This window comes from Rhea pennata, chromosome 14 (assembly GCF_028389875.1).
Source record: "Rhea pennata isolate bPtePen1 chromosome 14, bPtePen1.pri, whole genome shotgun sequence".
Classification (NCBI taxonomy): Eukaryota; Metazoa; Chordata; class Aves; order Rheiformes; family Rheidae; genus Rhea; species Rhea pennata.
The window spans coordinates 16,288,733-16,315,934 of record NC_084676.1 but is presented as its reverse complement, the minus strand read 5'-3'; the positions used below and the strand labels follow the sequence as shown (position 1 = coordinate 16,315,934).

Below are 27,202 nucleotides of genomic sequence, written 5' to 3'. Positions count from 1 at the left end.
AACTAAAAGGCAACTACCTGCTTATAGGGGGCTGAGGTAGCTCAGCTAGGAGAGCTAGGAGAGAAAGAAGATCTAAAGGTGCCTGGTTCAAGCCTGGGTTTCAGTAAGAGTAGGTCCTTGTTGCTCCTTCTCTGGAGATCTTCAAGGCCCGCCTGGATGCAACCCTGTCTAACATGCTCTAGGTGACCCTGCTTGAGCAGGGGGGTTGGACTAGATGATCTCCAGAGATCCCTTCCAACCTTACCGATTCTATGATGAACTGCATTTATGTCTCATTTACTCATCTTTTTCAGCAGCATATCCAGATTTTCTCCTCTATCTGAAACTGCTGGTGGATTTTTCAGAAACAAAGAAAACCTTAATATTCAAACTGAGATTTGCCCATCCTAGAAATGGGCACTGACAAGAGCCATCATGGAATATTTGGAAACGCACTTGAAATACTGTCTTTCTGCAGGAGTCCTAAGACAGTGTTGGTAACACACCAGAACAGTACTCTGAAACAACATGGTTCTTTTCCTTCATTATTTAATGACTGCATATGGCAACCCTGAAATTGTTAAAGATCAAACTAGGCCCTCAGTACTATTTGAAATGTTGTGCCTCAGATGGCCCTATGCTCTAAACCATTATAAAGCATTGACTCAAGGGAGATCAATACCAACATATCCTGGTAGTACTGGAGTTAGGAGCTTATGAGATCTAACAAGATCACAGACTGAAACAGTAACTGGCAGAGAATAACAGGATTTTTTATTACTCTTATTATGCTTTTAAAATGAATGTTTGATTTACGTTTATTAGAAAAAAAATGCAACCGTTCTAACTTCAGCCTTTATTATTTTAAGATCTTGCATTTTTACTCCTTGCATCAGTGAATAGGGTCATCTTCAGATAAGGATCTGGTGTTTGTTTTGTTTTTTTAAAAAGAGGGATTATTCACATGTAGGACTAGAGTATTTTGCTACAGTTATTAATATCATAGTTCCGAGCAGCAGCCAGTGCAATGTGTAAAATCTTTTGGAATTAATAGAACAGAAAGGAAAAGGAAAGATGGCAAGACACTGTGTCTTAACAGCTGGATGCCAATTATTATTCTCTGTTAACAAAACAGCCATCTACTGGAGGTGTCTTTGTCTCTCCATTTGCACAAAGCAGCAATTCAATTAAAGGTCTCTTTCCCTTTCACACAGCTCAAAAATTCAAACAAGCTTCATCTACAAAGATGAATGATCTCCACTTTATTTCATTGAAGTCATTAGTACTCTTCTTTACGGCCACCCTAGTTATTATAAATTATGGTTCTTTCACCATTTGATAAATTCAGTAACTTTCATCTTTATGTGCTTTTAAAGTTCACCCCTAAGAAGGAGGTCTTCTGTAGGAAAAGGAACCCTATTTATCATGAGAGATAGTTTGAAAGACCTGTATTACGTGAGGTGAGATGTCAACAGAAACTCACCATTGTGGGCACTTGTAGTTAATGCCACCTGTAGCACACTAAAGATATTTGACATTATTTGACTCTTCCGTTTTTTTCTAGCTGAAAAACTTGTAATGTTTCCTTAGTTGCTCTGCTTCTCAGGATTCAGGGAGGGAAGTTACATATATCCATATAACAACACTGCTAGCATTCAATATTAAAAATATGAGTTAGGAATAATAATACAAATTGAGTATCTAAATATAATGAATTTTAAAGAATAAACATTTGATGGTTTGAGGGAGATTTTGCTTTTTGGCATACAAACTTTCAATTTACACTCAGATCTTTCCTTTATCTAAAGATAGCTACCTAAGATGCCACTTCTAACACACAGTCCCTAATCCATTAGTTTCTAGAGACTTTTACGATTTATCAAGGCAAAGATTCCTCTTTTTAATTCTAGTCCTTTTTTTTTTCTTATGCATTTATTGCTGGTGTGATGCCAGGAGTCCCTATGATTGACAAAAGATAGGACGAAGGATTTTTAAGACAAAGCACTCCAGTAGTAAATCTGTCATCTGTTTTGCTAATCTGCCATGTGGAGTCTTTGTGGAGAACTAAGGGCAAGCAGAAAAATGGAATTTGAATAGGACATACATATAGTAAGCAATTCTTATGATACATATGAGCTGTTCCAGTGCATTAAGCCCCTATATAAACTATTCACTTCTATTAGTCTTCTCCCAGCTCAGTGCACTGAAATGGTTCAGCAACCCAATGATCAAGGGAGCTGGGGGAAAGGGGACAAGTAGGTTTAACAGGAGGCAAAAGATAACAACACGGCAGCCAGCAGTTAGATTGCCTTAGGCTGCTATAGAGCTACAATCTTAAATTCCTGATTAAAAAAAAAAAAAAAAAACAAACTTGGAGAGGCTTTTCAAGGGGTCTGATGGGAAGTGGTGTGCTGATATAACAAAACGGGAACACATGGCTGGAGAAAAAGGAGGGCAACAGCACAGCAGCAGCCCAACTTTGATTAGCCTAAACCACTCAAGTCATTAGTGTCCTAAGTCTTCCAGTTCTGTTCAAAGGTGAGATGCTTGCATTTGATTAATTTCTTCAGTTCAGATAGCACAGATACATCTAAAGGGCTGTCAGTGAGAGACAGCTAAGCAACTGGGAAGGAATCCTGCTGTTAACATCTAACCTGCCAAGTTTCCACCTTATCCCTGAAGCATGGAAAGACCTTAAGAGAAATCAGCCTAACCTGTAATGTGAGGGGAAGTGATAGGAGAAAAAAGCTAGCTGAGCTACATACCTTGACTATCCAGAAGCTTATGTTTCTCTTTAACTCTTTAGATAACCAAGGTGCTTTTGCACATCAGTAAAACACCTGATTCATTTTTCCCTTTCTCCCCCATACAATTCCCTATTGAATCAAAGATTTGCAGAGTTATTCTTGAGTGTGGCAAACCAGCTGTCAGTTGCAGTTCAGCAAGGGTAAAAGCTCTGAGGAAAGAAAGAAAAGGAGAGAGGAACAAGTCTGTTTCTATTTAAAAAAAAAAAAAAAAAAAAAAAAAAAACTTTTCTTAGTAACCTCAAAAATAATTTTCAGTATATTTCTATTGCTTTCCAATGAACCCATAAAATTACAAAGCTTTTCAGAAAATGACACTGTAGCCTAGTACCTGGTCTCCTAGCCCCTGCAGGTCTTCTGTGGAGGCCTGTCATTTAAACCTTAAGTCACAATTTGAGATGGTAGGAAAATACAATGGAAAATATCATGGGGAAAGCAGTGGGAACCATCCATCCAGCAGCATTTTTGCCTGTTGAGCCAGAGAAGGGATGACCATGCTCCAGCGGAGAAGAAAGAGGAAAGAGAGCTGCAGTGGCTTCAGGAGAAAGGCTCTGCTGCTGTTGATCCTTCCTAATCTCCTTTTGGTGGAATATGGAGTATTTGGACAGGCTGGAAAGAGGACAGACAAACTTGTGGTAGACAGGAAGGGAGAGGTGGCATGGGCCACAAGGGGAAGGAAAAAAACCTGGAAATGTCATTGGATGCCAAAAGGGTAGTTGGCAGAAGAAATTTGGGGAACCACTCACCACAGATGAAGTGATGATATCTCAAGATTTTTAAAGCTATTTTGAAACACATCATGCTATATTATTTTGGGGGGAAATTCCTTCTTAAGCAGAAGTTTGCATCTTATTTCAACCTTCGTGAATAATAGATTAAATTTCTAAGGAACTTTAAATATTTTCTTTTAAAAATATAAATAAAAAGCATTGTTTTTGCTTGACATAAAGGTGTTTTTAGACTTTTCTAGGGAATATATTTTCATTGGCTTATCATATAATCTCTAATAATATTTTTGCCTGTAATTTGCAACATGTTTCTGTTACATTAATGGAACAGCATGAGCTGTTCCTTCTTCAGCTAATTAAGTGTCACAGAAGTATTCTCATGCATGTTAGCTGAAGACTGCATTAAGTAGCAGAAACGGTGGCATCATATTTCAAAGATTTTTGCATTCACATCCTGTTAGAATTCAGTTTTTAATCACATTCACAATTCCTTTAACCCTTCATGCCTCAATCCAGTTATTAATTCACACCATTTTCATAAAATCTTCAAAATTATACTTAATCCAAAATTGCCTGCATGCAATAGTAACAAAAGTCAACCTAGTAAAAGACAAGAAAAGGAAACAGACAAGCCATGAAAAATATAGCACAAAACAAAAAAGGCTCATTTGAAAAAAAGCTAGATATTTACAAGCCAATACAGACAAAAATAGAAAGTTAGTCTTCAACCACCACTTAGAGCTCTTGCTTGTGGATTTATTAACCTCAAGACAACGTCAACTTAGCATTTTTCTTTTTAATTTGTAAACAGTTGTTTGTAACTTACTCTTTATAAATGTATTTATAGAGCTGAACCTCTTCTCTCAGACTGTAGGTCAGAACTGTTTGCCTCAAATAGTATTTAACAAGGACTCAGAGCAGGGGGAGAAACACACAGGTTATCTAAGACCATAAATTATCCCATTCAAGCACATGTGTTCTGATTTGGTCTGTAAACTAGACCAAATTTTATTGTTCTTTTCAATTTCCTGATTCCTATAAAAGACTTGCAACATTATGTAACTACCTTTAACAACCCAAATTTCTTGTAAAATACTGACCATTTCAAAATTCCATGTGAAACTCGGGAACTAGTAAATGACTCTGAAATCATGCACAACTAGAATTACAACAGAGAGTATTCCTAGACATATGCTCACTGGTCACAACTTTGAACTTCCTATAAAAGCTAACCAGGCAACTACTTCCTTTTCCCAAAATGGCCTCTGTTAGCACAGTTTATATCATGGGGAACTGCAGCACTGGGAGTTGCTCAGGTATGTGTCTTAGCTTGGTGTTTTTCAGATTTAAAAATCTTTTTAATTTTTTAAAAGGTATTTCTAGAATAGTAAGGCTTTTTAAATGAGGTATAGCTATGTTGTTGCTTCAGTTCCCTTCCCAACAGAAGGTTACATAAAGATCTCCAAAATCTACAGCTTTAAGATTGGTAAAAACCTTGCTATTTACAGAACCTGCTGGGAAGGTGACACCATGTGAGCTACTTGCTGTTTCCCAGGTATTTTCACAACATAGTATTTGCAGTTAATGTGTTATTGCTCTATGCTAGAGTCTATACTATGAATAAAGTAGTGCTGTAGTGTCACCTAGTGGGACTACTGGCTGCCTCTGTTTTTACAGTATTGACAAATGCTATATTACAGCACAGAAAGGAAAATTGGTAACTGTGTTATTTTTACCTATTTTCTGATATTCCCACTCACTATGTTTCTATAAAATGCTTTTTTTCTTTTTTTTCTAAAGAGCAGGTGATAGAGTAGTAAAATGTATATGCTATACTGTTCCTCTCCATTGTAAATTACTAATCTCTTTTATTCAGATTGTGTCATTTAATATATATCCAGATAGTATTTGGCCTTGATTAGCTGATTTCAATATATACTGAATTCTGTTGCTGTTGTTTTGATTCCAAGTCAATATTTCTAACAGATTTTTCTCTTCAGTATTCTACTTTGTCTTATCTTGCTTTACTACAATAATGCACGCTTCTACCTAGTATTATTTCTGTTTTCTCTCGGGGATTCTGACTTGTGAAATAAGAGTTTCAAGTAGTTGATTCTTTTAGTAGTAAAAAAGTGTTCTTCTCAAGCATAGCACTAGCTGGTGCATTTGGATCAAGAAACATAAAGTTGTGGTTAAAATAAAGTAGTAACTTCCTTGACTTAATACAGGTGCAATGACACAATTGGAAATAATTTAAAGCTTTTAAGCAAGGTCTTTGATTAGAGCTTATCGGAAAAGATGTTAGCTGATAGCTGCACTGTGGGTGCAATAACGCTTAAACTGTTGTCTTTAAAAGTGTAATGACTTAATTGCTACGGTATAATGGGAGAATTAATTTAGTTCTATGGAGTTTTTCTGTTTAAATGAGTTCCTAAATGAAACATCTTATCCTTTGCTACTAATCATGCTCTTCCTCAGTTGGCATTCATGTACTCCAATGCACAAGTGGAAGAATTATTTAAGGCTTCTAGGAATGGGAGGGAGGGAATTCTGCAACTGAAGCAGGTAATCCTTTACTGATATGTGATGCTACTGTAATAACAGCAAGATCATTCTTGATAGCTGCACTATATACCTGTATAAGCTTATCACATCATACCAGCTGTTCCTCTTAAATGGTTTGTCTGAATTCTCTTGTTGAGTCTTATCTTGTAACTAAATAGTGAAATAGTGACAAAGTTCAGTAACTTGATTTTGAAGTGTTAGTTCTTTCTCTGTACCTTTGCACTGGATAATATAAAATCTTAAGGACTTGAAGATCAAGTTCTTTAAGCTTCTTTTCTTCTAATAAAATCCATACACTTGGGACAAACTAGGATTTAATCACACAAAAATATAAGAACAATTATTCACATAGGTTTTCTACTGAACCCTACCAGATTAAACTGTAATATTCAAGTACAACTGCACATGCTTTGAAAGATCAGAAGTGGATAAAGACTTCCTTCACCAGAGAGGACCCAAATATTAGTAGGTGTTCCACAAAGGATGTAAACCTCTAGACAAAAATTTCAGATAATGAAGACATTTTTGTGCATCAGACACTTCCTTATGTATGCACAAAATGGCTGCTGAGAACTCTGTGGATCCAGCTCCATTCAGCAACCACTGAATTCTTCAGCACTTAACACTACCAGAACTTGTAACACAGCTCTGTGAACTTTGCACAATATGCTGTTAAATGGATAAAATGCATTTTTTTCTTTTTGTTATGCCAACTACAGCAACACATAGTATTTCCTAATGTTAGCATTTTAAATGTCTAAAACTTGACTAGTTCATTTGTAAAGCAATCCATGTCTTGCTGATAGATGTTAGAGAAATGCAAGGTATAATTGGCAGCTAATCATAAAAGTTTACCCTTCAGCAGACAGTGGCATTACTGCTGTTTTTAAGTATTTCAAATGCATGATGCATTTGAAATGCAAAATGGCAAAAAAGATTTCTTAAACCATTACCCCAAAAAGGAACAAATCTGATATAAAGGAGAAGAAATAACCAAAGAAAATGTCTTAAAATGCATCACTACATGAAAATGAATATCCCTTTCAACATGAAGGCAAATAATACAGCTTTTCCTATTCTAAAATTATCTTCCACTTTGGATAGCCAGACTTTTGTCTTAAATGTATAGTTCCATGGTCAAATTAGAACATTCAGGAATAATCGGTTTCTATGCTTCGATTCTCCTGTTATTTAAGTATTTCAAATATGATTTTTTTTTTCCTTCTCTTGAGAAGGGTGGGGGTGGGAAGGATAAGGAGAGTAAAATCCAACAATGCCATGCAAGATCTGCATGAAGCAGGAACTGAACTTCACTTAACTCAGACAGCTTTGTAACAATACTTTCTTTAAAGCATTTCATTGTGTTTTGTTTTGTTTAAGGGGTTAGGACAGGCAAAAATAGGAAGTGAGTCATTTAGTTTTCACTGACTTTTCAGTGAAATCTAAAAATTTTAAGTCCTCAGGAATTCTATTTTTTGCAGTTAAAGATAATTGACATTTACGTATGTCTGCAGACCTTCTAGATAAGCCACATGATGGACTTTCAAAAGAAAACTTTGTTCATCTTCACGTGAATGGCAACAGCTGGATTAGTGGTCTGTAACAAAGACTACAGTGATGGAAGATCAGTGTCTGCAGAAGACAGAATTAAAAATGTGCCCACTTTCAGAGCTAAAAGTGTATAGTGTTATTCATGTGTAGTTCCCCTCCTTGCCAAATATGTGAATTGAAACTGAAGTAATAACCTTAAAAAAAAATCACTTAAAGCTGTATCCTATATAAACTACATCCTCTGTGGCTGACTTAAAGGACTCTGAGGGAAACTATTACACTTTGTTTACAAAAAAAAAAAAAAAAAAAAAAAAAAAAAAAAAAACTCACTGACCTAGAGGTCACTTACAATGTTACAAGACTTCTTGTTTAACTTTAAAATGCAGAGGAGGAGGAGGGACGGGCATTTAATGCTATTAGCAGCTGACTTCCAAAGATAAGTCATTTTGACCAAATAGTCAGGTCATAAATCATATGACTGCATAGCAAAACATTTCTACCAATTTTCTTTTCGATATAAAGATTGCTATTTTATCTTCAACAGGCACCAAAATAAAATGTTCCTTTACTATGTACATTTAAATGTTTCTTTAATAGTAACATACAAAAACATGATTGAGAGATTATGTCCTAGATTCATTTAATATTTTTATCATGTATCTAATTGTACTGTTAAACCAGGCAGTCTGATGATCATGACCTTATGGGAGCAATATAGTGAGAGGTAAGCAGAGTCTTGTTTTCACAGTCACAAAACTTTCATGTCTTGTTCCTGAGCTTTATTGAAAAAGTTATTTCAAAGTCTAGAAGTCTGCTTTGCTTCTCTAGCTAATATTATTCTGATTCTAATTTTTGGTGGATTGTAAAAGGCAGAAAGTCGAGGTTAAGTCTTACTCAAGTCAAACAGAGGTATATTACTGTAGTAAAACATAATATCTAATAGCTTTACAGGATCTTATATTACTTCCTTATAAATACATTGTCAAATACTGCTTTAGTCCACAAGATGGAGTAAAACTTGTTTTTGCACCCTTTAGCAAGAGTACCTAAAAGCCTGTATTTATGTTAAATAAATACAAAACGCTATTGATCTGATTTCTCAACAAAAATATGAAAGTTTCCCTGTGTTTGTGGAATGTAAGTTGTTTAATTTTCAATGTCTGAGAAGCCTAGAAGACAGAATAAATCTTAAAATAGTTTATAGTGGGAAAACAAGTAAGACGCAGACCTGAAGATTTCCTTTGCTGCAAGACTACTAAAACTGATCTCCAACTTTGCTATTCCTTCCCCTCTTCTCCTTCCTCCTCTTTTAACAATCATTTCTTACCACCACCACCACCCCCCCCCAAAAAAACAGAACCCTCCCTTAGTGTAGCAATAACCAATATGCAACATTTACTAACTCATGACTAATTGAATGATATATATATATATATATATTGTGTATTAAATCATGCCTTTGCAGGCTACACTGATATTTGAGACACCTAGTAAGGTCAAATTTTCTACTAGCATCAGTTCAGTTCCCCTTCATGATAAATCTCTTCTACCAAATGAAGCCAAGTTACACTAATGAAATAGCCTTACTGACTACTATTTTGTAACATCAGTGATGTGAGCAAATACTTTTCACTACTCCAAACCTGTTGTATTTATCCACCATTTTAATCAAGTTAGGATGGCTTGAATTATCGACAGATTAATATGGATCTCTTTAAGCTGTCATTAAAAAATGGAAAAAAAATGGGGATTTCAAAGGATACTACAAAGATTCTATTTGAAAATAATGTTTAGGAATATAGTGTTCAATAAGTAACTCTAGGGTGCTTTTTTGTTACTTCCTTAACTTCGTTCAAAAAGGAAACCCTTATGCCTCTTTCCATGCCTCCCTCCCCCTGGTCTTTAACTTGGAACATCAGGCAAACTGCTCACGGTTCTGGGAAAGCTTGTCTTACAGTCTTGCTTAGCAGCAAGCTTGCTTTTCTGTACCTGGCTCCCAATCTGCAGTCAGAAGGCAGGGTAGGGTGGTGGCCCTGCCAACTCGATTGCTCATGACTAGTGTCATATGACACTTTAAAGATGGCTGAAGGGGAGAGTTGCAGCCCATCTGCCGCGGAACAGAAAGAAGACTTTGAAATTATTGACAAAAACCTGATTCCTAACACAATTGAGTTGAAAAACGAGGAAAAAGAGAAAACTGCAGAAGAAACAAGATGGTCTGCTCCTATCTTGTCGCTGGCTAAGAAAGCCTCGGAAAACTTAGTGCTGAGCTATGGCCACGCTCTGAAGTCTGCATCTTTGGTAGGATTCATATCCAAACCAGTCAGCAATGACAACACAGCAAAAACAAGTATGGTTATGTTTATTTAGTAAACTTGCTTTTATGGTGCACAAATAAGTTAGTTAGCTCCCGTAAGTGGTGTCTATCAGTGTCAGTGATGCATTATTATTACTCTGAATTTATTTTTTAAAATCTGTTGCACTATTTAATTTAAACAAAATTATACAAACACACACAGAACAAAATGATTAGAAAAATTCTAAACTCTTAGTATTTTTGGAAAAGTTGACTTTATTTTCTGTACCTAAAGCTTTTGATTACTTTAACCTTCTCCCTTAAAGTTCATCTCAGCAGCAGCCTGACTGCACTAGTAGTGATGTGGCTCATTTCTTATCCTTCCTAGGTGGATCAGAGAAGGGGCTATACTTTTTGTATGATTTTCATGACAGAAAGCAGAATAAGAAATAGATTTATTATGAATTACATTTTTTACTATGCTAAAAATGCCTGCTTAGTTAACTACAGCTTGCTTTATTAAGCATTCATATTTATGGATGTAACAATTCATATGGATTTACGGCACTAGTCTCTTACAACTTAAAGGGGTTTAGTTGGATGCTTGTGCAAATTGAATTGCTTGATACCACCTGAGTGATACTCAGACACTGGAAACAAAACCATTCAAATGTTGGAATAACTGGTAACATTAGCCTTGTCCTCCAGGCTCCCAGGCTACTGCTAAGTGGGCTTTTTTGGTTGTTGTTTTTGATCAGTGGAGCTCAGTTACGGTTCTGATCTTCTTGTTTTTAATGATATTTAGTACCAAGCTGGAGTTTGCTGGGGCTGAAATATGGCTGTATGTTGAAATAAGCTACTGTTGCAGTTTTGGCAGCAGGGTGATGTTTGGGGGATTTGTGTGCATGTGTGAACATTCCTTGGTTTTTGCATAGTCAGGAGAGTTTAAAATAATAATCTATTTTTTCCAGGACAGAATTTAGATTTCCCTGCATTTATTACACACTCTCAAATCAAACTTCACAGATCTGTTTTCTGGATGCCCAGCTTGAGAACCTGGAATCTAACCTGAGAAGGGCAGAATATCCCAATGTCTTCAGGTGCTTTTGCATCACCTGCTATGAATATACTGTATGAACATACAACAGAACATACAGCATTTGGCATGTATGTTTGGGGGAGGGGTAAGACATTTGGCTCTATTGAAATAGAGCTCCTAGACTTGCTGGGACTTTAGACATAAGCTTTCAGCTGCTTATTTGTAAAATAAGGGAATACAATGCCACCTCAACAGATAGTTCAAAGTATTTGGATAATATGTTGATAAGGTTTATAGAGAATTCCATAAGAAAAATCTGCTTATGACTCAGATATTAAAAAAAAAAAAAAAAAAAGGCACTAGATGACCTATTTGGCCCTCCTATGTAAATAGTTTCACCATTACCCTTGACTAAGCAGACTAAATATTTTTAATAAATAATCTGGTTCTGCAGTCTGCAAGATGACCTGTGGAGTGCTAGCAACTTGTTCCTTGTTGCCATCTTTTCCAGAGATTTTATAACCTCTACCTGCTACTCTAGATCTGTTGATTGCTTTTAAAGTAACTAAGTTGGACAGATAGAAGAGGAGAGGCACACTGTAAAACTAGTGTCTGCCACTGAAGAAACTCTCCTGCCTTGTTGGAAAAGGTGGGGAGCTACCAATCTAAATACTCATCAGGAAAGACTTGCAGTTTTAAAGACTTAAGAGATGGAGATGGCCTCCCATGTGCAGTAAACAAGGCACAGGGCTTCAAAACGATGTTAAAACAAATCTGCTGAATTGGATGAAGTAAGAGATTGTGTAACCATGTCTTTAATGATTGCATCATAACGTCTGTGATCTTCTGCACTGAAGTAACTCGGTTCCTAATCTTCCAGGCCTGGCTTTGGTAATCTGTGCTGCTCTAATACCTGGCTATTTGGCATGTTCCAACTTGTACAAAAGATACACTTAATTATCTAAACTTGCCATAGTTTAAAAACTAGTTCAAGTGATTATTTAACTTAGTACACTTACAATGACACAGTTTACACTTAAATTTGTGTTCATAAATAAATTTTCATTCACAAAACTCATTTTAAAAAGATTTGTAGCTAATACATGTCTTTTGCTTGTAAGCCTTGCTCAACATTCCTAACAACTAAAAATCCAAATTCAGGAAACCATCAAAATAACTTGACAAGTTGCTTCTGAAGCATCCTGACACTTAAGGAAGGCCACTGACATCCTGTTTCTATAGCCAGCTTTTCTTCCTGTTCCTAATGTGTAGCCTGGCAATGCTGACATCACAGTTTCAAACCGTTCTAATTCCCAGTCTCATCTCAGAGATTCTAAGCAGTTCTGAGGCATCCACTGCACTGACTGTAGATAGCGATATGTTAGAAACTGCCCACTGAGAAGACAAGACTTTATGTGCTTCTTGGATTTGGATTAGAAAGACTCCTTGTTCTGGCTCTTCTGATATGGAAGAATTTTGTTCACTAATAGTCCTGAATTAACATTCTGTGTGCAATAAGGTAATTAAAATTAGTACTCAGACTTTTGCATGCTGTTAGGAATAGCATTAGCAAACTTGCATGTGACTGATGCAGGGGCTCTACCTGTTAAACTTGGTCTTCTGTGACAGGGAGTATTATCATGTTTGATCCGCAGATGAGAGCAGGATTCTCCTAATGCAACATCGTTGTCTCAAAAGATCATTTACTTAGCCATGGGTCTGCGGTTGGCAGCTTCTGCCAGTACCTGTCTCGGCTAAGCAGTAGCTGGCAGCCTGTTTCTGTCTCGCCCCTCCTCTAGCCTGGAAGGAGCACCCCCTTCTCCCGTCAGGGGAAGGGGAGCGAGGTGCCCCTCGGAAGCAGGGGCTGGTGTTGAGCACAGCGGGGACGGCGCTCTGCATCGCCGTCCCCACGGGGGCGCGGCTGGCCGAGCAGACTGAGGCCCCTCTGGGCGGGGGCAACCTTCCCTCCCCCCTCCTGAATAGCTGCAGCTGCCTTGCAGCCCTATCGGGAGGGCGTGGGGAGAGCCGCAGTACCTGCCTGGTGAGCCGGGGAAGGGGCAGGAGTAACGAAGGGCGCCCGCTCCCCCGGGCGCGGGCAGCGCCCCGCAGAGGAAACGCTTTCTAAAATGGCGCCTGTCCGCTCGCGCGGCTCGTCCGCGCAGCCGCGTCTCGCGAGATTTGCGGGCGGGGGGGGTGGGGGGGCGCTGTTTCTGTGGTAACGCGGGCGCAGCCCGCAGCGCCCCCGCGGGGAGGGGCCGCCGCCCCCCCCCCCCTCCCCGGGTACCGGCAACGGTACCGGCTCCGCGCCGCCGTGCCCCGGCTGCGCGAGGGCAGGCGCCGCTGCCCGGGGCCTGCGGTTAACCCTCGAGCTGCTCGCGGAGCCCGTCGGGGGGTCACCCCGGCCTTGCTTCGCACCCTTGCGCCCCTCGCCAAGATGGAGGCCTGGGCGGTGGCGCTGCCCCCATCGCTGCCCTGACAGCTGGGAAAGGGGAGCCTGCTGCTAAAGCCCTTTTATTTTATTTTATTTTATTTTTTCCCGCCTGCGTCCCCCCTGCCTAGCTGTCCGCTGCCACACGATGGAGGAGCGCGCAAATCTCATGAACATGATGAAGCTCAGTATCAAAACCCTGATCCAGTCAGCCCTGAGCCTGGGCCGGACCCTGGACTCGGACTTCCCTCCCTTGCAGCAGTTCTTCGTGGTGCTGGAGCACTGCCTCAAGCACGGGCTGAAAGGTGAGCGCCCGCGGCCTCCCACCACAATGCCGGGAGAGCGGATAAACGCAGCTGCGTCGTGCCTCGCTGCCTTTCCAGCTGGACTTCAGCATGAAATTCATATCAGTGCACCCACTGTAGGATACTAGTTGTTATTCTCAAAATACAAATGTGCTTATTTTCTAATATACCCTGTATTGTCCATTGCCTAAAGGGTCAAGGTTTTTTAATGTCCCATTTCCATTTACGTGCATGGTGGTAGTAAGATGAAGTAAAATGTAGACTGAAATTTGTGACTGCAGTTGGAAGCAGAAGCCTGTTACTTTTCCTCACAAACTTCTCTGTATGCTCTCTTTAGTGAAGAAGACTTTTATTGGGCAGAACAAATCATTTTTTGGTCCTTTGGAACTAGTGGAGAAACTTTGTCCTGAAGCATCAGATATAGCAACTAGTGTTAAAAATCTGCCAGAGTTGAAGTAAGTTGATTATTGGGGATAATACAATTCACTTATACCTCTGGGAAAAAGAATCCTCCCTATAGTCTTTTGCCCTGTCTTACGAGATCCTGTTCCCAAAGGGAAGGATAATCTATGCTGGAGGCGCTGGCTTTTCTGAGAAGTAAAGAGGACATCTTAAGGCATTCTGCGCTTCTAATTCAACAATACTGTCAGATTTAAAATAACATTTGAAAACTTCTGCAAGCTTGCTGCTGGATCTTCACAGATATTTTCTTTCCTTTTCTTTCCATCACTTGTGTGGCTTTGCTTAACTTTGTGTGTGTGCATGTAGTATTTATTTGGGGTAATTTAGGATGATGGAAAAGAGATTAGTATTACTCCTAGATTCTCATGCTAGCAGACTGTGTCTGTAGTTGGATTATGAGTTAGTCAAAGTATTGTTACCTTTCTAATCTATAAAGTTTTTTACAAGATACTTTCCCTTCAGTGAAGCGATGAGAGTACTCGAATGGTTCTGTGTTCTGGACACAACACCGTTTCCCCTGGGATTTTTGTATTTAAGTAAATACCTACCTTCCTCTCGCTTCCTAAAGGGAAAATTTTGAATTACATGAATCTACTTATTGAAACACTTCAGTTTTACCAGAACTTGTAACTTTTCCTTTTAGGACTGCTGTAGGAAGAGGAAGGGCTTGGCTTTATCTTGCACTCATGCAAAAGAAACTGGCAGATTATCTCAAAGTTCTCTTGGACAATAAGCACCTATTAAGGTAACAGAACAGACACATGCAGGTTGTATTCACTGAATCCTTGTGTTGCTATACTAAGAGGTCTTTAATTGACTAGTTTAACCTTTTAATGCAACCTGTGCAGGAACAAGTTGTTCATTGTTTTTGCGGTGAACCTACAGATAAACAGGTAGAATGCTTTTCTACGTGAGCTCTGCATCTTCTATATTATTCAATAAACTGGTAAGGAGGGACTGATCAGCCTGTGTGTTAGAGCTGTATAAGGACTACATTGCCATTTATGTGACTTTAGTGATGGAAGTGCCATTATAATTATTATGATGTGCAGTGATGCCTTATAATGTTTCTTCTAGTGAATTTTATGAACCTGATGCACTGATGATGGAAGAGGAAGGAGCAGTCATTGTGGGTCTGCTAGTTGGACTGAATGTTATTGATGCAAATCTTTGCTTGAAAGGAGAGGACTTGGATTCCCAGGTGAAGAATAGAACTCAAATAAGATCAGCCATTAAAAGACTCCAGTAACAATTAAGCACATCCATAAATTCTTTGATGGAATAGTTCCACAGTTCTGAGATCTGGTACACACTTTGGATTAGTTTTGTCTGGGTTTTCATAAGCAGGCATTTGAATGCCTTATGAGAAATCAAAAGTGAACCAAGCTAATTACAAGAGACACAATTTCAAGATTAATATGCCACTTTAGGCTTTGGGTTTTCTGGTGTTTTAGGGGCTTTTGTTTTGAGGGTTGTGGGAAGGGTCTGTTTTGTGTGGGTTTTTGATGATACCACATGTGCCTGCTGCTTCAGCAAACAGTCCAGGAGCATAATGAATGTTTTGAGGTATTTGAATTAAACATAGAAACTGCATTTGTTTGAACCACAATGTTATATGCCCTGCATTGGAGCGTGTAAAATTAGTAACTGCTAGGAAACTGAGCACGCTAAATGTAGTCTTTATTTTGATACTTTTATGATGAACAGCAGTTCTTTTACAAGTTAACTTTAGTTGGGAAGAGGATAGGTGTGATCTGTCCTTCTAATCTTAAACTTTACATTCTTACCTTCTTCCAAATGTAAAGTAATGCATACTGGTGTTCAGAATTTCACTGTGAAGATATGTTGATGTCCTAAATTTATTTTTCAGGTTGGAGTGATTGATTTTTCCTTGTACCTTAAGGAAACCCAGGACAGTGATGACAAACAGTATGTATGGTGAATTACTGATCCATAATTATTAGGATCTTTTTTAAAAAACACACACTGTCAGGCAGTCAGTGCTACGGATGTCTCCAGTTCTTTTAATCATCCTAAAAAGAGAATCCTAAGTGGGTTTATTAGCTAAACAAAGTACTAGCTTTCAAAAGTTGAACTATGGTAATTTTAACAGAAATTCAGTGTGGAGAGTCTGTGTCCTGACCTGGGACCAAATTAAGAGCACCTGAAGTTTCAGGTAGCATGTTTGTTTGTAGGCAGTATGATCTGCCAGGCCACCAGCTAAAACACTGCCTTGAATTGTTTCAGAAATGCTCTTGATTAAGTAACCGTCTTTGTAGGAGAAGTCTGTTAAGGAGAAAACAGTCTGCTTTTTTACTGAAGTGTTCTGTGAAGTGTGGACTGTAACTGGTGGTAGTAGGCTAGAGAACTTGTGGAGGGAGACGACTTCATAGTTTGTTTACCTCCTGCGCTTCGGAGCACTTTACTGTTTAGCAGCTGAGGAGATAAAGCAATGCAAAGTATGAGGAGTGACAAACACATAAAAATACAGGGGGCATGACATGAGATGAGTAGTGTCTGCAGCTGCTTTTAAGCCTTTTCTGTAAGGAAGGATTGACCTTCAGATCAGTAATGTGTCTGGAAAGCTGCTATCACTTCATGTTGTACAAATAAGTGCTTAATTAGTTTCACTTTCTTGAATTAAAAGCATATTTCAGTTTTCTTCATTTTGATAATATTTTTTGAAAGTTATACTGAAGTTGACTGTAGATGAAACAGTGGATAAGTTATTACCTTAGAACATCCAGATACTCTTCCTCCTCCCCTCCCCAGCCTTAGGAAATGTATTTTCTCCAAGCTTAGAATGTAAGATTAAATGAAGTCTGTTACAGGGGACATGTAATACAGGGTGGTGTTTTTCTTGTTTTGTTTTGTTTTAAATGCTTCCTGCTCTGAAAAAATCTGTCCTTTAATTTCTTGACTCTTAATGGTATCCCAGCAATTTGCAGATCTTCAGGCTGAAAAATACCTTATCTTCTCACTGCTTCTAGCCTGTTTCATTCACAAGTATTTTTATAAGGAGGAAAAAAAAAGGTTCCAACTCAAATACATGTCTATATAAACTAACTCTAAAGAGTGAAGAGACGTTTCTTTTCAATAAATCAATTCTCATTTTTACAACCAGAGATGGAGGAATTACTGCTGTGCTTGACCAGAAACATTATGTAGAAGAACTTAACCGACATCTAAGGTGAGACTTCTGTCTATTCTGATATACAAACACTTGTTCTGTTTAGCTTTTCTAGTATGGCTTTAAATATCTCTATTGTCAGTCTTGTAGATTTTTGTCTAACATTGAAATGCCTTTTACGATTCTTTGCCAAAAATCTTAGTTTCACTTTATAATCTTTCTCTTCTGATGCAGAATGCAATGCAGAAAAATAAAATCTTATAGTAATAAATGTTTTTTCTTTTCTTTTCTGAGACTTGTTTGTGATTAACGGATGATTTTGAAGATGCTTTTTAAAGAGAAAATTATGACAGGTGGATCTGGAAGTTTGTTTTTTAAGATGAAGGCTCTGTGTTCTTTTCTCATGGATTGCTCAGCAGAAGGACTAGCCTTCCCCAATCCTCTTGAACATCAGAGAGGTGTTGGACTGCAAAGGCTAAGCCAGACCAAGGCCACAAACTAATACATTTATCTATACTTGGCACCCTATTGTATGTCCTGTCATAACTTAAGAGACATTTATCCTTCCTCTAGGTTTTTCCCAGCTCACCAAAGTATTTCATTGTCAACAAATGCAAGATGGTAACAAAAACTGGTGTGGGAATAAATGCTGAATGTTGATATTTCTTATATTGTTTTTATGTTTTTTTTTCTCCTTGTTGTAGTTGCACTGTTGCAGATCTTCAGAACAAAATAGATTGTTTAGAAAAGACTAATTCAAAACTCCAGGAAGAGGTTTGTGTCTAGTCTGCTAAATATTTCTTTTTGTAATTATTCCTATTTTCCCTTCTTAGTAAATTGCTATCAGTGGCAAAACCCCTAGACCTAGAATGTTTGCGTTGATGCTTATGAAGTATGGAACATTGATAAGATTGGCATGCCTCGGCACACTTGGCAAGCTCTGCAGAAAGCTTCTGTATTATGTTAGTAATTAAAATGATTTTGGGCACTTATTTGTTAGAAAAGGTTCCCTTAATTAAGTTTTTCTTCTTTTTGTGGTGCAGTGGTGTCTCCAGCTAAAACTAATTGCTTCACTAATGAAGTCCTCCTTCCTGCTGAACACACTTTTCTGTTCTACTTGACATAAAACTGCACACAAGACAGAGAAGTAAAGAATTGCACTACAATCTGGACCTCTGTGCTAGTTAGGAACTGAAATACAATCCCACAGAACACATGATGAGGGGTTGGGTTTTGTTTTGTTGTGGGTTTTTTGTTTTGTTTTGTTTTCTCTTCCTTTAGAAGTTCAGTGTATATCAGTGTAGCCCAATTGCTAATCCTTTTGGGGTATCTTCCCATTAAAATGCCTTAAGGCTTCATCAGTCGATGTTAGCCCTAATTTGTTGTATGTCTGCTAGTTCATTTCTGACTGAACACCACAAACCTTTGGATTTGGGCCTGAGGACTGTCTTAGAACTCAGATAATAAATATGCTCCCTTTAAGGTTGAACAGAGAGTTTAACTCATACAAAAGAAGAGGTTAATGTGATAATGCAGTAAGCTGCCTGACCAATAAATGAATATTTGCAAAGAATGGCACAAATTAACCTAGTTTCTCTAGCAGATGTGCATGATACATTTTGCACTAGGATGCATTTCTTTCTACAGCAAATAGTCAGAACAACTGATGAGGGCATGAAGCAGAGGTAAAGTGAACCAATACTGGTGGGCTTGCTTAGTTTGACTGTAGAGTGAGTTTGGTTCCAAGTGAGCAGTGCATCTGCTTACAAAAGCTAAGCTACAAACTTTAGAACTCTTCCAGATGTTATGCGCTTGTATAGCGATTAAATAACGATATGGTCCCTTTGTAAACAGCTTGCAGCAGCAACTGACCGAATTGGATCACTTCAGGAAGAGCAGCAGCAGTTAAAACAACAAAATGAATTAATTCGTGAACGAAGTGAAAAAAGTGCAGAGGTAGGACATCTATTTAAGATCACAGGAATTCTTAAAATAAGCCCTTGGTTCTGATCAACTATGGTTCAGTACTCTTGAAACCACTTTGAATTTTAATGCTAAACTTTACAGTCATACTGCATGCTACTGTTGATCACTGTTTATTAGTGTTTAATGTGTGCAGACATCAGGTTTCATTGTTCTCTACTACAGATGTAAACACAACAGAGAGGGGCTTAAAGTAATATAATGGTGGTTTCTTGTTTTTAATTTATTCTTTGAATTTTCTGCTTCTGAATGTTTGCCAGCTTATTAACTGTAAAAATAATAGGATGTTGTTTGAAATATCACACAGAAATGCTGTATTCTGCAGAATAATTTGAGATATATTTTAAATGCATAGTTTTGTTGTCTTACATAGCTTTTTGTTAATATTTCTTATAGGTAACAAAAGAGGACACGAAGGTAGAATTGGATACATATAAGCAGTCACGCCAGGGTCTAGATGAAATGTACAGTGATGTCTGGAAGCAGTTGAAAGAAGAAAAAAGAATAAGGCTGGTGAGGAAACTTAACTGTAGAAAATGAAATGAGAGATTCAGATTTTGTCTACTTTAATGTAGTATTACGAACTTCTTGCAACTATCCTGAATCCATAATGGATTTGCAAGCAAGATGTTGAACATAGATCATTTACAGTGTCTGTAAAGAACTGGAAAGCTGTGTTTTTGGAAAGTTGAAAATAGAAGGTCTTCCACTGTAAGCTGTAAAAATGCTGGTAGGCTCTTAGACACTAAGATAAGAGCACAAATAAAGGTATCTGCCTTTATGGAGTGAAGTATGGTATATGCATAACAGTCACTTCAATGGGGAACTTTCTTAATAAGTGACTGGTGAAGAGGCTGGTAAGGCTTGCTGAAGCCAGCCAGTCTCCAGCTGCCAGAAGTGCTTCCTCTGAAGGGCAGCTCTACTCCAGAGCAAGGGTGTAGATCCCCTGGTATGATGCAGAGAGCTGAAATAGTCTCAGATAGTATTTTGTTCTTACTAACTTGCCATGGTATCGTCTCTGTAAATACCACAGCTCAGTATTAGAGAGTAATATGTAGTTCCTGTGTAGGGTTTTATGGTTCTGGAAACACTTACCCTTGACGCATGACTATATAGCAGTAACTAGGAAAACTCTTTGTAAGGAACTAGAGAAAGAGTTGGAGTTACAGATCGGAATGAAAACAGAAATGGAAATTGCCATGAAACTTCTGGAAAAAGATACTCACGAGAAACAAGACACCTTGGTTGCACTTCGCCAACAGTTAGAAGAGGTGAAAGCTATCAACTTACAGATGTTCCACAAATCTCAGGTATGTGAACAGAGTGAATTAATGGTAATCTCAGGTAATGATGAACAGAAAGAGCACCTTTCGTGGTGTTCTTCACCTGTTAATCATGCACAAGGGGGCATGCACACACATCTCCGAAGTAATACTTATACATCAATTTTCTTAGGAATTTCTGTTTTAAAATTGTAGAAGAAATTGTTTAACTTCTCATATCATGCTTTGTTGGTGAAGTGAAACTAGGCATGTTTGGACAGAGAGTAAGCCTCCTCAAACATGCTGCAAAGTATGTTGAAAGGATTATCCAACAAATTATCAGAGACAACTTGAGAACCCTCATAGGGGAGAAAGTGGTTTCAAGGGTCCTTTATTCTAGCCATTGAATGATTAGTCTTCTAACAAATGATGTAGTTACCCACTGCAGCCAAGAACTGTGTTGCTTCTTGCCATCTGTGTTGTCCTGCCTCTCACTTGCACCAGCTTTAACACTGTTTACCATAGAAACCACCAACATACCTCTCTAAATCAATAGAAAACCAACATTTTTCTTTTCTACTTTCTGGAGACTCCACCAAAGGGTGAGATGAGTGCTACAGCAGTGGGAAGGAAACATCAGATTTGGGAAGGAGGAGGTCTGGGATCAGGGGTGCCCCTAGACCAACTAAAAAGCTGTTGGACCAGTTTAGGTGCTCTGTGATACCCTCCTTTAGCATAAGACCTGGCTTTCCACATGTAAGATGTTAGAGAAGTAAGATGGAAAACATCTTGCTTGCTGGGCCTGCGTCCCTTCCTCCACTTCAGTCTCTTCTTTGGTAATTTTTAGATTTCTACTCCCCAATCTTAGGGTCATGTACACTGTAGGGCTTTGGGATTGCTTCTGGGTTTTTTGCTGCTGCTCTTTAGGGGTATCACTAAACTTAATTAGACAAGAAAATATGTTGGTAGGCATTTCTACAAGAAAATGATGGAGCAGTATTATTTGTAGAGAATATACAGAGCTTGTCTCTGTTAATGAAACAGGAGTTTGCCTAGACTTCTTTTCTCCCTCTGGAGCCAGAAACCCTGTGCATAGGGGATTTCTCTGTTTTTTGGGGGGCCTGTTTCCTAGGGCTTGTTCAGGCTTTGTCCTGGCCTTTCCGTCCTGCACAGGTGCACGCAAACTTACAAAGCAATGGCCAGTGAAACCCATGTGTGTCAGGGTATGCCTTTGCATTGAATAGCAGTATTTTCTTGACGTGGAAGGTGCTCTTTGGCTTCCTGATTCTATACAGTAGTATCGCTAACAAGTACCTTTAAGGGGAGTTGTTACAGTCAGATTATAATAGTAACATAATTGATCTACTTATCCTGCTTATGTTATCTGACAATTTCTTTCCTCAAACTCCTTTCTAAATAAATAAATAATTAAAAAAAACCCTTGTGGTTGCTTTCTTAGGTCAAAACTTACTACAGTTAAGTGTTCTGGAGCTCTAACAAAGTGAATTGAGGCCTGTGTTGTGGCCCATCTGTGGTTATTATGTAGTGACAGGCATTCATTAAGCACTAACACTTGATGCTGTAGAAAACTAAAATGTGTTACAGGAAATATCTGTTCACTTTATTCCTACAGAATGCAGAGTGTTCCTTACAACAGAAGGAGGAAGCAATATCATCCTTTGAAGGAAAAACAAATGAGATGATGTCTACTATGAAACAAATGGAAGAGAGGTAATAATTACAAGTTCAAAATGTTAGTGGAAAGGTTCCAGCCTTTAGAGAATGACCTTCTAATTCTCAGTACACCTGTGTCAAATATGTCTCTCATAGGCATTTGGCCATGTATGCCAGCGTGCATGTTCTTTTCCTTTCTCCCTGTTATCACCCTTTGCACACATCCACATAACTGACCAGTTTGAAAATTGTGGCTCTTTCCATGTGCAAACCATTTAAAAATATGTTGACTCTCTTTTTGCAGAAACAGTTGCTTTTGAAAACTCAGTTTTTCTCCACTAGTATTTTAAGTTCTGGCATTCTGTAAAGAATTGACCACAAATGTGTGTGTCCCTTATTTTGCTCTAGATTGCAGCATGCAGAAAAGGCCAGGCAGGCTGCAGAAGAAAGGTGCAACAAGATGAAGCAAGAACTTGCTGGCAGGCTTGACACTTGTCGGCAACAGATGTCCCAACTGGATAGCAAATGGTATTTCATCTGATCATGGTTTTTTTCCCTTCTGCCATTTATTTACTAAGTGTTTTGTATTCCTTTTGTGCTGAGGACTAAACAGTGATAATTTTAGTCATTAGGTTCAGTAAATATTGATGGAAGTGTACAAGCTTTAAGAAAGCAGTGTGTGTGTGCGTGCACGCGCACATGAAATGAACACTAATGTGAGGAATTTGAAAAATTTTTCTCTGAGCATCCAATCTAGCACACAGAGTGCTAGTAAAAATCTGGTTGCTCTGGATAAATAATATCTTTCAACTGCTTTGTTACCAGATCAGGAGATAAATATGGTCATGCTTCTACCCTGTGTATAAATGACTTAACTATAGAAAAGGCTTCTTTTGCTGTTCAGACTTCACGGTATGCTATTTAAACACCAGTAGTCAAATAAGTACTTAAACAAAAACCAAACAGACAAACAAACAACAACAACAACTTATAGCCATTCATCAGCATTGCCACTTGTTTGCTGTGACCTGAAAATACTGATATGGTTTTTGTGTCTGTTATAGCATCCCTGTTATGCCCAGAGCATGGCACTAGTTTTTGCGCCTTTTTGGACAAGGTTTCTTCTTATACCATTGCTATCCATATAGTCCCATAGGACATTTTTCTGCTATATGATTTCTTAAAACCATGTATTTCCAAACAGCTCTACTCTGGAGAAGGAGTTAAAATTGGAAAAAGAACAGAGGCAAACTTTGCAAAGAGAACTACATCGAGAGAAGGATACTTCCACACTGCTTAAAACAGAATTGCAACAAATGGAAGGACTGAAGAAGGTACGTGCAGCATAAACGTGCCCACTGTTCAGGGTTAAAGCTAGCTTAGAATTACTGCAATACTTGCATCTTTAGCCGAGTGGTGGTTTCTTCTATACCATTCTCTTCCTCTGAGTGGTTTCAGAAGACTGGCTGATGTAATGTTAAGTTCGCACATAAAACACACAGAGAAGGAACCTGGAGCAATGTAGGTCTCGGACAATAGGACAACTCAGCTAGAGATGGTGTTGAGGCTGCTGCCTGCCCATTAGCAGCATGAGTGTCTGAGCTATTCAGTCAGCTCGTGAAGCTGAGATGAGACAGCTGGGAACAAACAGTTCATCAGCTGTCCAATGTTGAGATAGCCCTGCTCAGTTAGGAAGTGGCAGGCTCAGAGCTTTCAGTGACTGTGTTAAGTCATTAAACTGTATAAAATGGTATGTGTTAGGTCTTTCAACTGTAAATAATAAGTTCACATTTTCAAGCCTTAGAATAGAAAAAAACGTGTTTTCTTTATTTTATTTTATTTTTTAAGTATGAGAATTCTTATTAGGCTAAAGAGAACCTTCTCCTGTGTATTTATCTGTTTAAATTTTGAAGGCACAAATTGTACACCAGGATCTGTCTATACACTTGTGTGGGCACAGGACTGCTTCATTCTGGCTAGGCTCAAGGATGATTAAGATACTCTGGAGATTTTACACTTGTTTTTAATAGGAACTGAGAAAACTGCAAGATGAGAAGCAGCAGTTAAAGAAAATCTGTGAGGACCAGGAACAAGCCCTTCAAGAAATGGGACTTCATCTCAGCCAGTAAGTTCTAGGAACTGAACTCTGAAAGTGATGTGACTTGAAGGACTGGTTATCAAACCAACGTGCAAAAAATTTTAAAACACATTGAGTTCTAAAGTCAGTAAATGAAACTGGTTCTGAGCACCTGCCACCATACTGTGGGGCTTACTCTCATGTAGGAGTCTGGGCACTAAAGTTTGTGGGCTCAAAGAGAGACTGGACTGATTCACAAATGAGAAATTCACTAAGGCTGCTAAACGAGCAGTCTCTGCAGAACACCAGAGCCTGAGAGAGGAATCAGGCAGCACGTGGTGCTCCCTGTTTCTCCTTTCCTCTCTAGACAGCTGCTCAGAGGTGCTGGCAAGGAGGGGCAGTGGATTATGGGGGCTTCTGATTTGACTTAGTGTTGCAATTCATGTTTCTCTAGAAGTATATGCAAGATTGAGGTTGTATCCTCTAGTCCTTGTGTATTTGTATTCTGTGGAAATACAGAGTATTGGAGGTAGAGATGTTTCTGTTCTCCTAAGCTCAGCTAAACTTTATTGTATGCTTTCTGTAAAACTATTAGTAATGAATTCCATTTTAATATATGACAAAACTTTTCTTTCCAGATCCAAGCTGAAGATGGAAGATATTAAAGAAGTAAATAAAGCACTAAAGGTACTCTGTATCTCATGGACGTTTTAACAAATGGCATTTCCTTAAAAGCCTTTAGATCTCATTCCACAGCTAATTCCTAGTTCATTTTATTATACTTAAAAGATGGCTCTTGAAAAATGCCACCAATGTTGGTAAATTCCCTCCAAGTTTTGTGACAAATAACCTGTATGTGTACGGTGAATTTTTTGTTCTGATTTCCTAGGGTCATACCTGGCTAAAAGATGATGAAGCAACACACTGCAAGCAATGTGAGAAGGAATTCTCTATTTCAAGGAGGAAGGTAGAGTTTTTGGTGGTTGTTGTGTGGGGTTTTTTTTTTTTGGGGGGGGGGGGGTGTTTTGTTTTTGTGTGGGTGTTTTTTTTTTTTTTTTTTTTTTTTGTGTTCCTTTCCTCCCAGAAAACAAGAATTGCCTTTTATGGCACACTTAGTTTGGTGGGGTAAATAGCTAGCTTCAATTCCAGATCTTACTGGTGTGATCATGAAGCAGAGTGGTAGCAGTATTCCCTCTCTTAAACTTCAGTAACATTTTTTAAGGAGAGCTTTTAAGGAGGCTATCGTGCATGGGCCCTTTTCTTGATGGGGAGATGATGTGGGTTGCAGTCTCTTCTGTAACATGGTTCCTCTCGTTTCCCCATCGGATCGTGTGTAATGAGAACTGGAAGCTGACAGGCTGCGTGCCTTAGTGGTGGCGGCCAGCTGTGCAGGCTGCTGAGTGCCTCTTGGTGAGGCCCTGGGATTTGGGGCAGCTCAGGGCACCTGCACAGGGCGCCAGGCGGGGGCTGCCTCTGCTCCATGGGTGGAGCCCGCGTGTGGTGACAGGCGGCTGTGTGCTGGACAGCAGGCAGCTGCCACCCGGAACAGCTCGTCTAGCCCAAGGTCCGGCCTGCTCAGCCCACGGGCCAGGCTGAGCCTCAGGGCTGCTCAACAGCCTGTGGCAGCTAAGGAGGCCTAGCTGGTCTGCTTAGTCCTCTGCACAGGAAATGGCGCAGTAAGGGGGAGGCCTCATCATGAATTGGGGTTGATGTCAGTGGACACCAGAAGCTTTAATCTTCTCACCATGCTTCATTTTTAAGCAGTTGTGCTTATTTTAACTGTTTGCAGCATCACTGCAGAAACTGTGGTGACATCTTCTGCAACACTTGTTCCAGTAATGAACTTGCACTGCCATCATATCCTAAACCTGTCCGTGTTTGTGATACTTGCCACACTTTGCTACTTCAGCGATGTTCCTCTAACTCCTCCTAAGGCTTTGATAACTGAGGCCCACTTCAACATTGGAAAAGTAGCCATTATTTTTTTAATTCTGAATTCCAGATACCTTCTGTGCAGCAGACTGGTGTTTAAATTTTCCACTGTAGGAGATGTCAATGTAAAAACTTGTATGAATTATGCAAGTTAATGTTTCTCTAAGTGGAATAATTAATCAAGTGTTGATTTCCATTAAAGTTCAATTTGAAACTAAAATGCAAACTCACTTTTCTGATTTTATACAGAAGTTATTTGTATTAAAATTTGTACATTTCTATACTAACTTGATCCCTCTAGAAGTCACTTTTTCTGCACATTAACATCATGGGTCTACTGTAACTTCACTTCAGGTGTTCCCACTTGTTATAGTGGCTACTGTACAGTTTTGTATTTGCTCTAAGTAAAGAAATGTCAATTTATGGATTGTCTACAGAAAAAACTTTGAGTGTCAATGAATGTGCCTTCACTATACTTAGGTCACAGAAAAGAAGTTGTACTTGTTCTGAAAGTATCTGAACACAATACCATAGTTACACAATAAAGCCTTTCACAAAACCTGAAAGTAATGTTGTTTTGATTTTTAAAAGCTCAGTTAGTCATGTACCCTAGAAGGCAATGGTTCTTGCACTGCAGGGCAAATACAACTGTTTTAACACTTAAGATGCCTTTTAACATCTATAACTTAACTGAACATGTGGGGAAGACCACTGTAACTGAAGCTAATGCTCTGCAGCAGTAACTGCTTCAGTACTCTTCAAGGGAGAAAGCACTTTGCATTAATTCAAAGTAACAGCTTTAACCACAGAGTAGCTGATACTGAGGCTTCTACTTCCCTAGTCTTCTGCTAAGAAAGATGCTTCCTGAAAAATGAAGTCTAAGAAAGTACACATTTTTTGTTGAAGCAAATTCAAAGGGCATTTAGCATATGCTGTTGAAGATGGGGGTAAGTTGTCAGTTGTTGCACAACTTGTGCACTGAGAGCA

General features: G+C 38.8%; 1 protein-coding gene and 1 long non-coding RNA gene across 4 annotated transcripts in view; one reads left to right on the top strand and one right to left on the bottom strand.

The window, feature by feature from the left end:
* The window catches only part of LOC134146799 (uncharacterized), a 28,042-nt gene extending 14,999 nt beyond the window's left edge, over nucleotides 1-13,043 (bottom strand). For both annotated transcript variants that reach the window (XR_009959891.1, XR_009959892.1), the window contains exon 1: nucleotides 12,566-13,043. This is a non-coding gene — a long non-coding RNA (uncharacterized LOC134146799). The remainder of the gene's footprint in view (nucleotides 1-12,565) is intronic.
* RUFY1 (RUN and FYVE domain containing 1) lies at nucleotides 9,707-26,781 on the top strand. 2 transcript variants are annotated; one of them, XM_062587340.1, is made up of 18 exons: nucleotides 9,707-9,977; nucleotides 13,522-13,695; nucleotides 14,033-14,150; nucleotides 14,801-14,902; nucleotides 15,235-15,358; nucleotides 16,028-16,086; nucleotides 17,282-17,347; nucleotides 17,992-18,061; nucleotides 19,142-19,243; nucleotides 19,667-19,783; nucleotides 20,413-20,580; nucleotides 22,166-22,263; nucleotides 22,615-22,734; nucleotides 23,411-23,540; nucleotides 24,237-24,331; nucleotides 24,922-24,970; nucleotides 25,173-25,250; nucleotides 26,073-26,781. In XM_062587340.1, exons 1-18 carry the CDS (start codon nucleotides 9,707-9,709, stop codon nucleotides 26,214-26,216), a joined length of 2,085 nt encoding a protein of 694 aa, XP_062443324.1. In that variant the 3' UTR covers nucleotides 26,217-26,781. The 2 variants fall into 2 exon arrangements, with proteins under 2 accessions (XP_062443324.1, XP_062443325.1); XM_062587341.1 differs by having other exon boundaries at nucleotides 9,841-9,928.
* The last annotated feature ends 421 nt before the right edge of the window (nucleotides 26,782-27,202 follow it).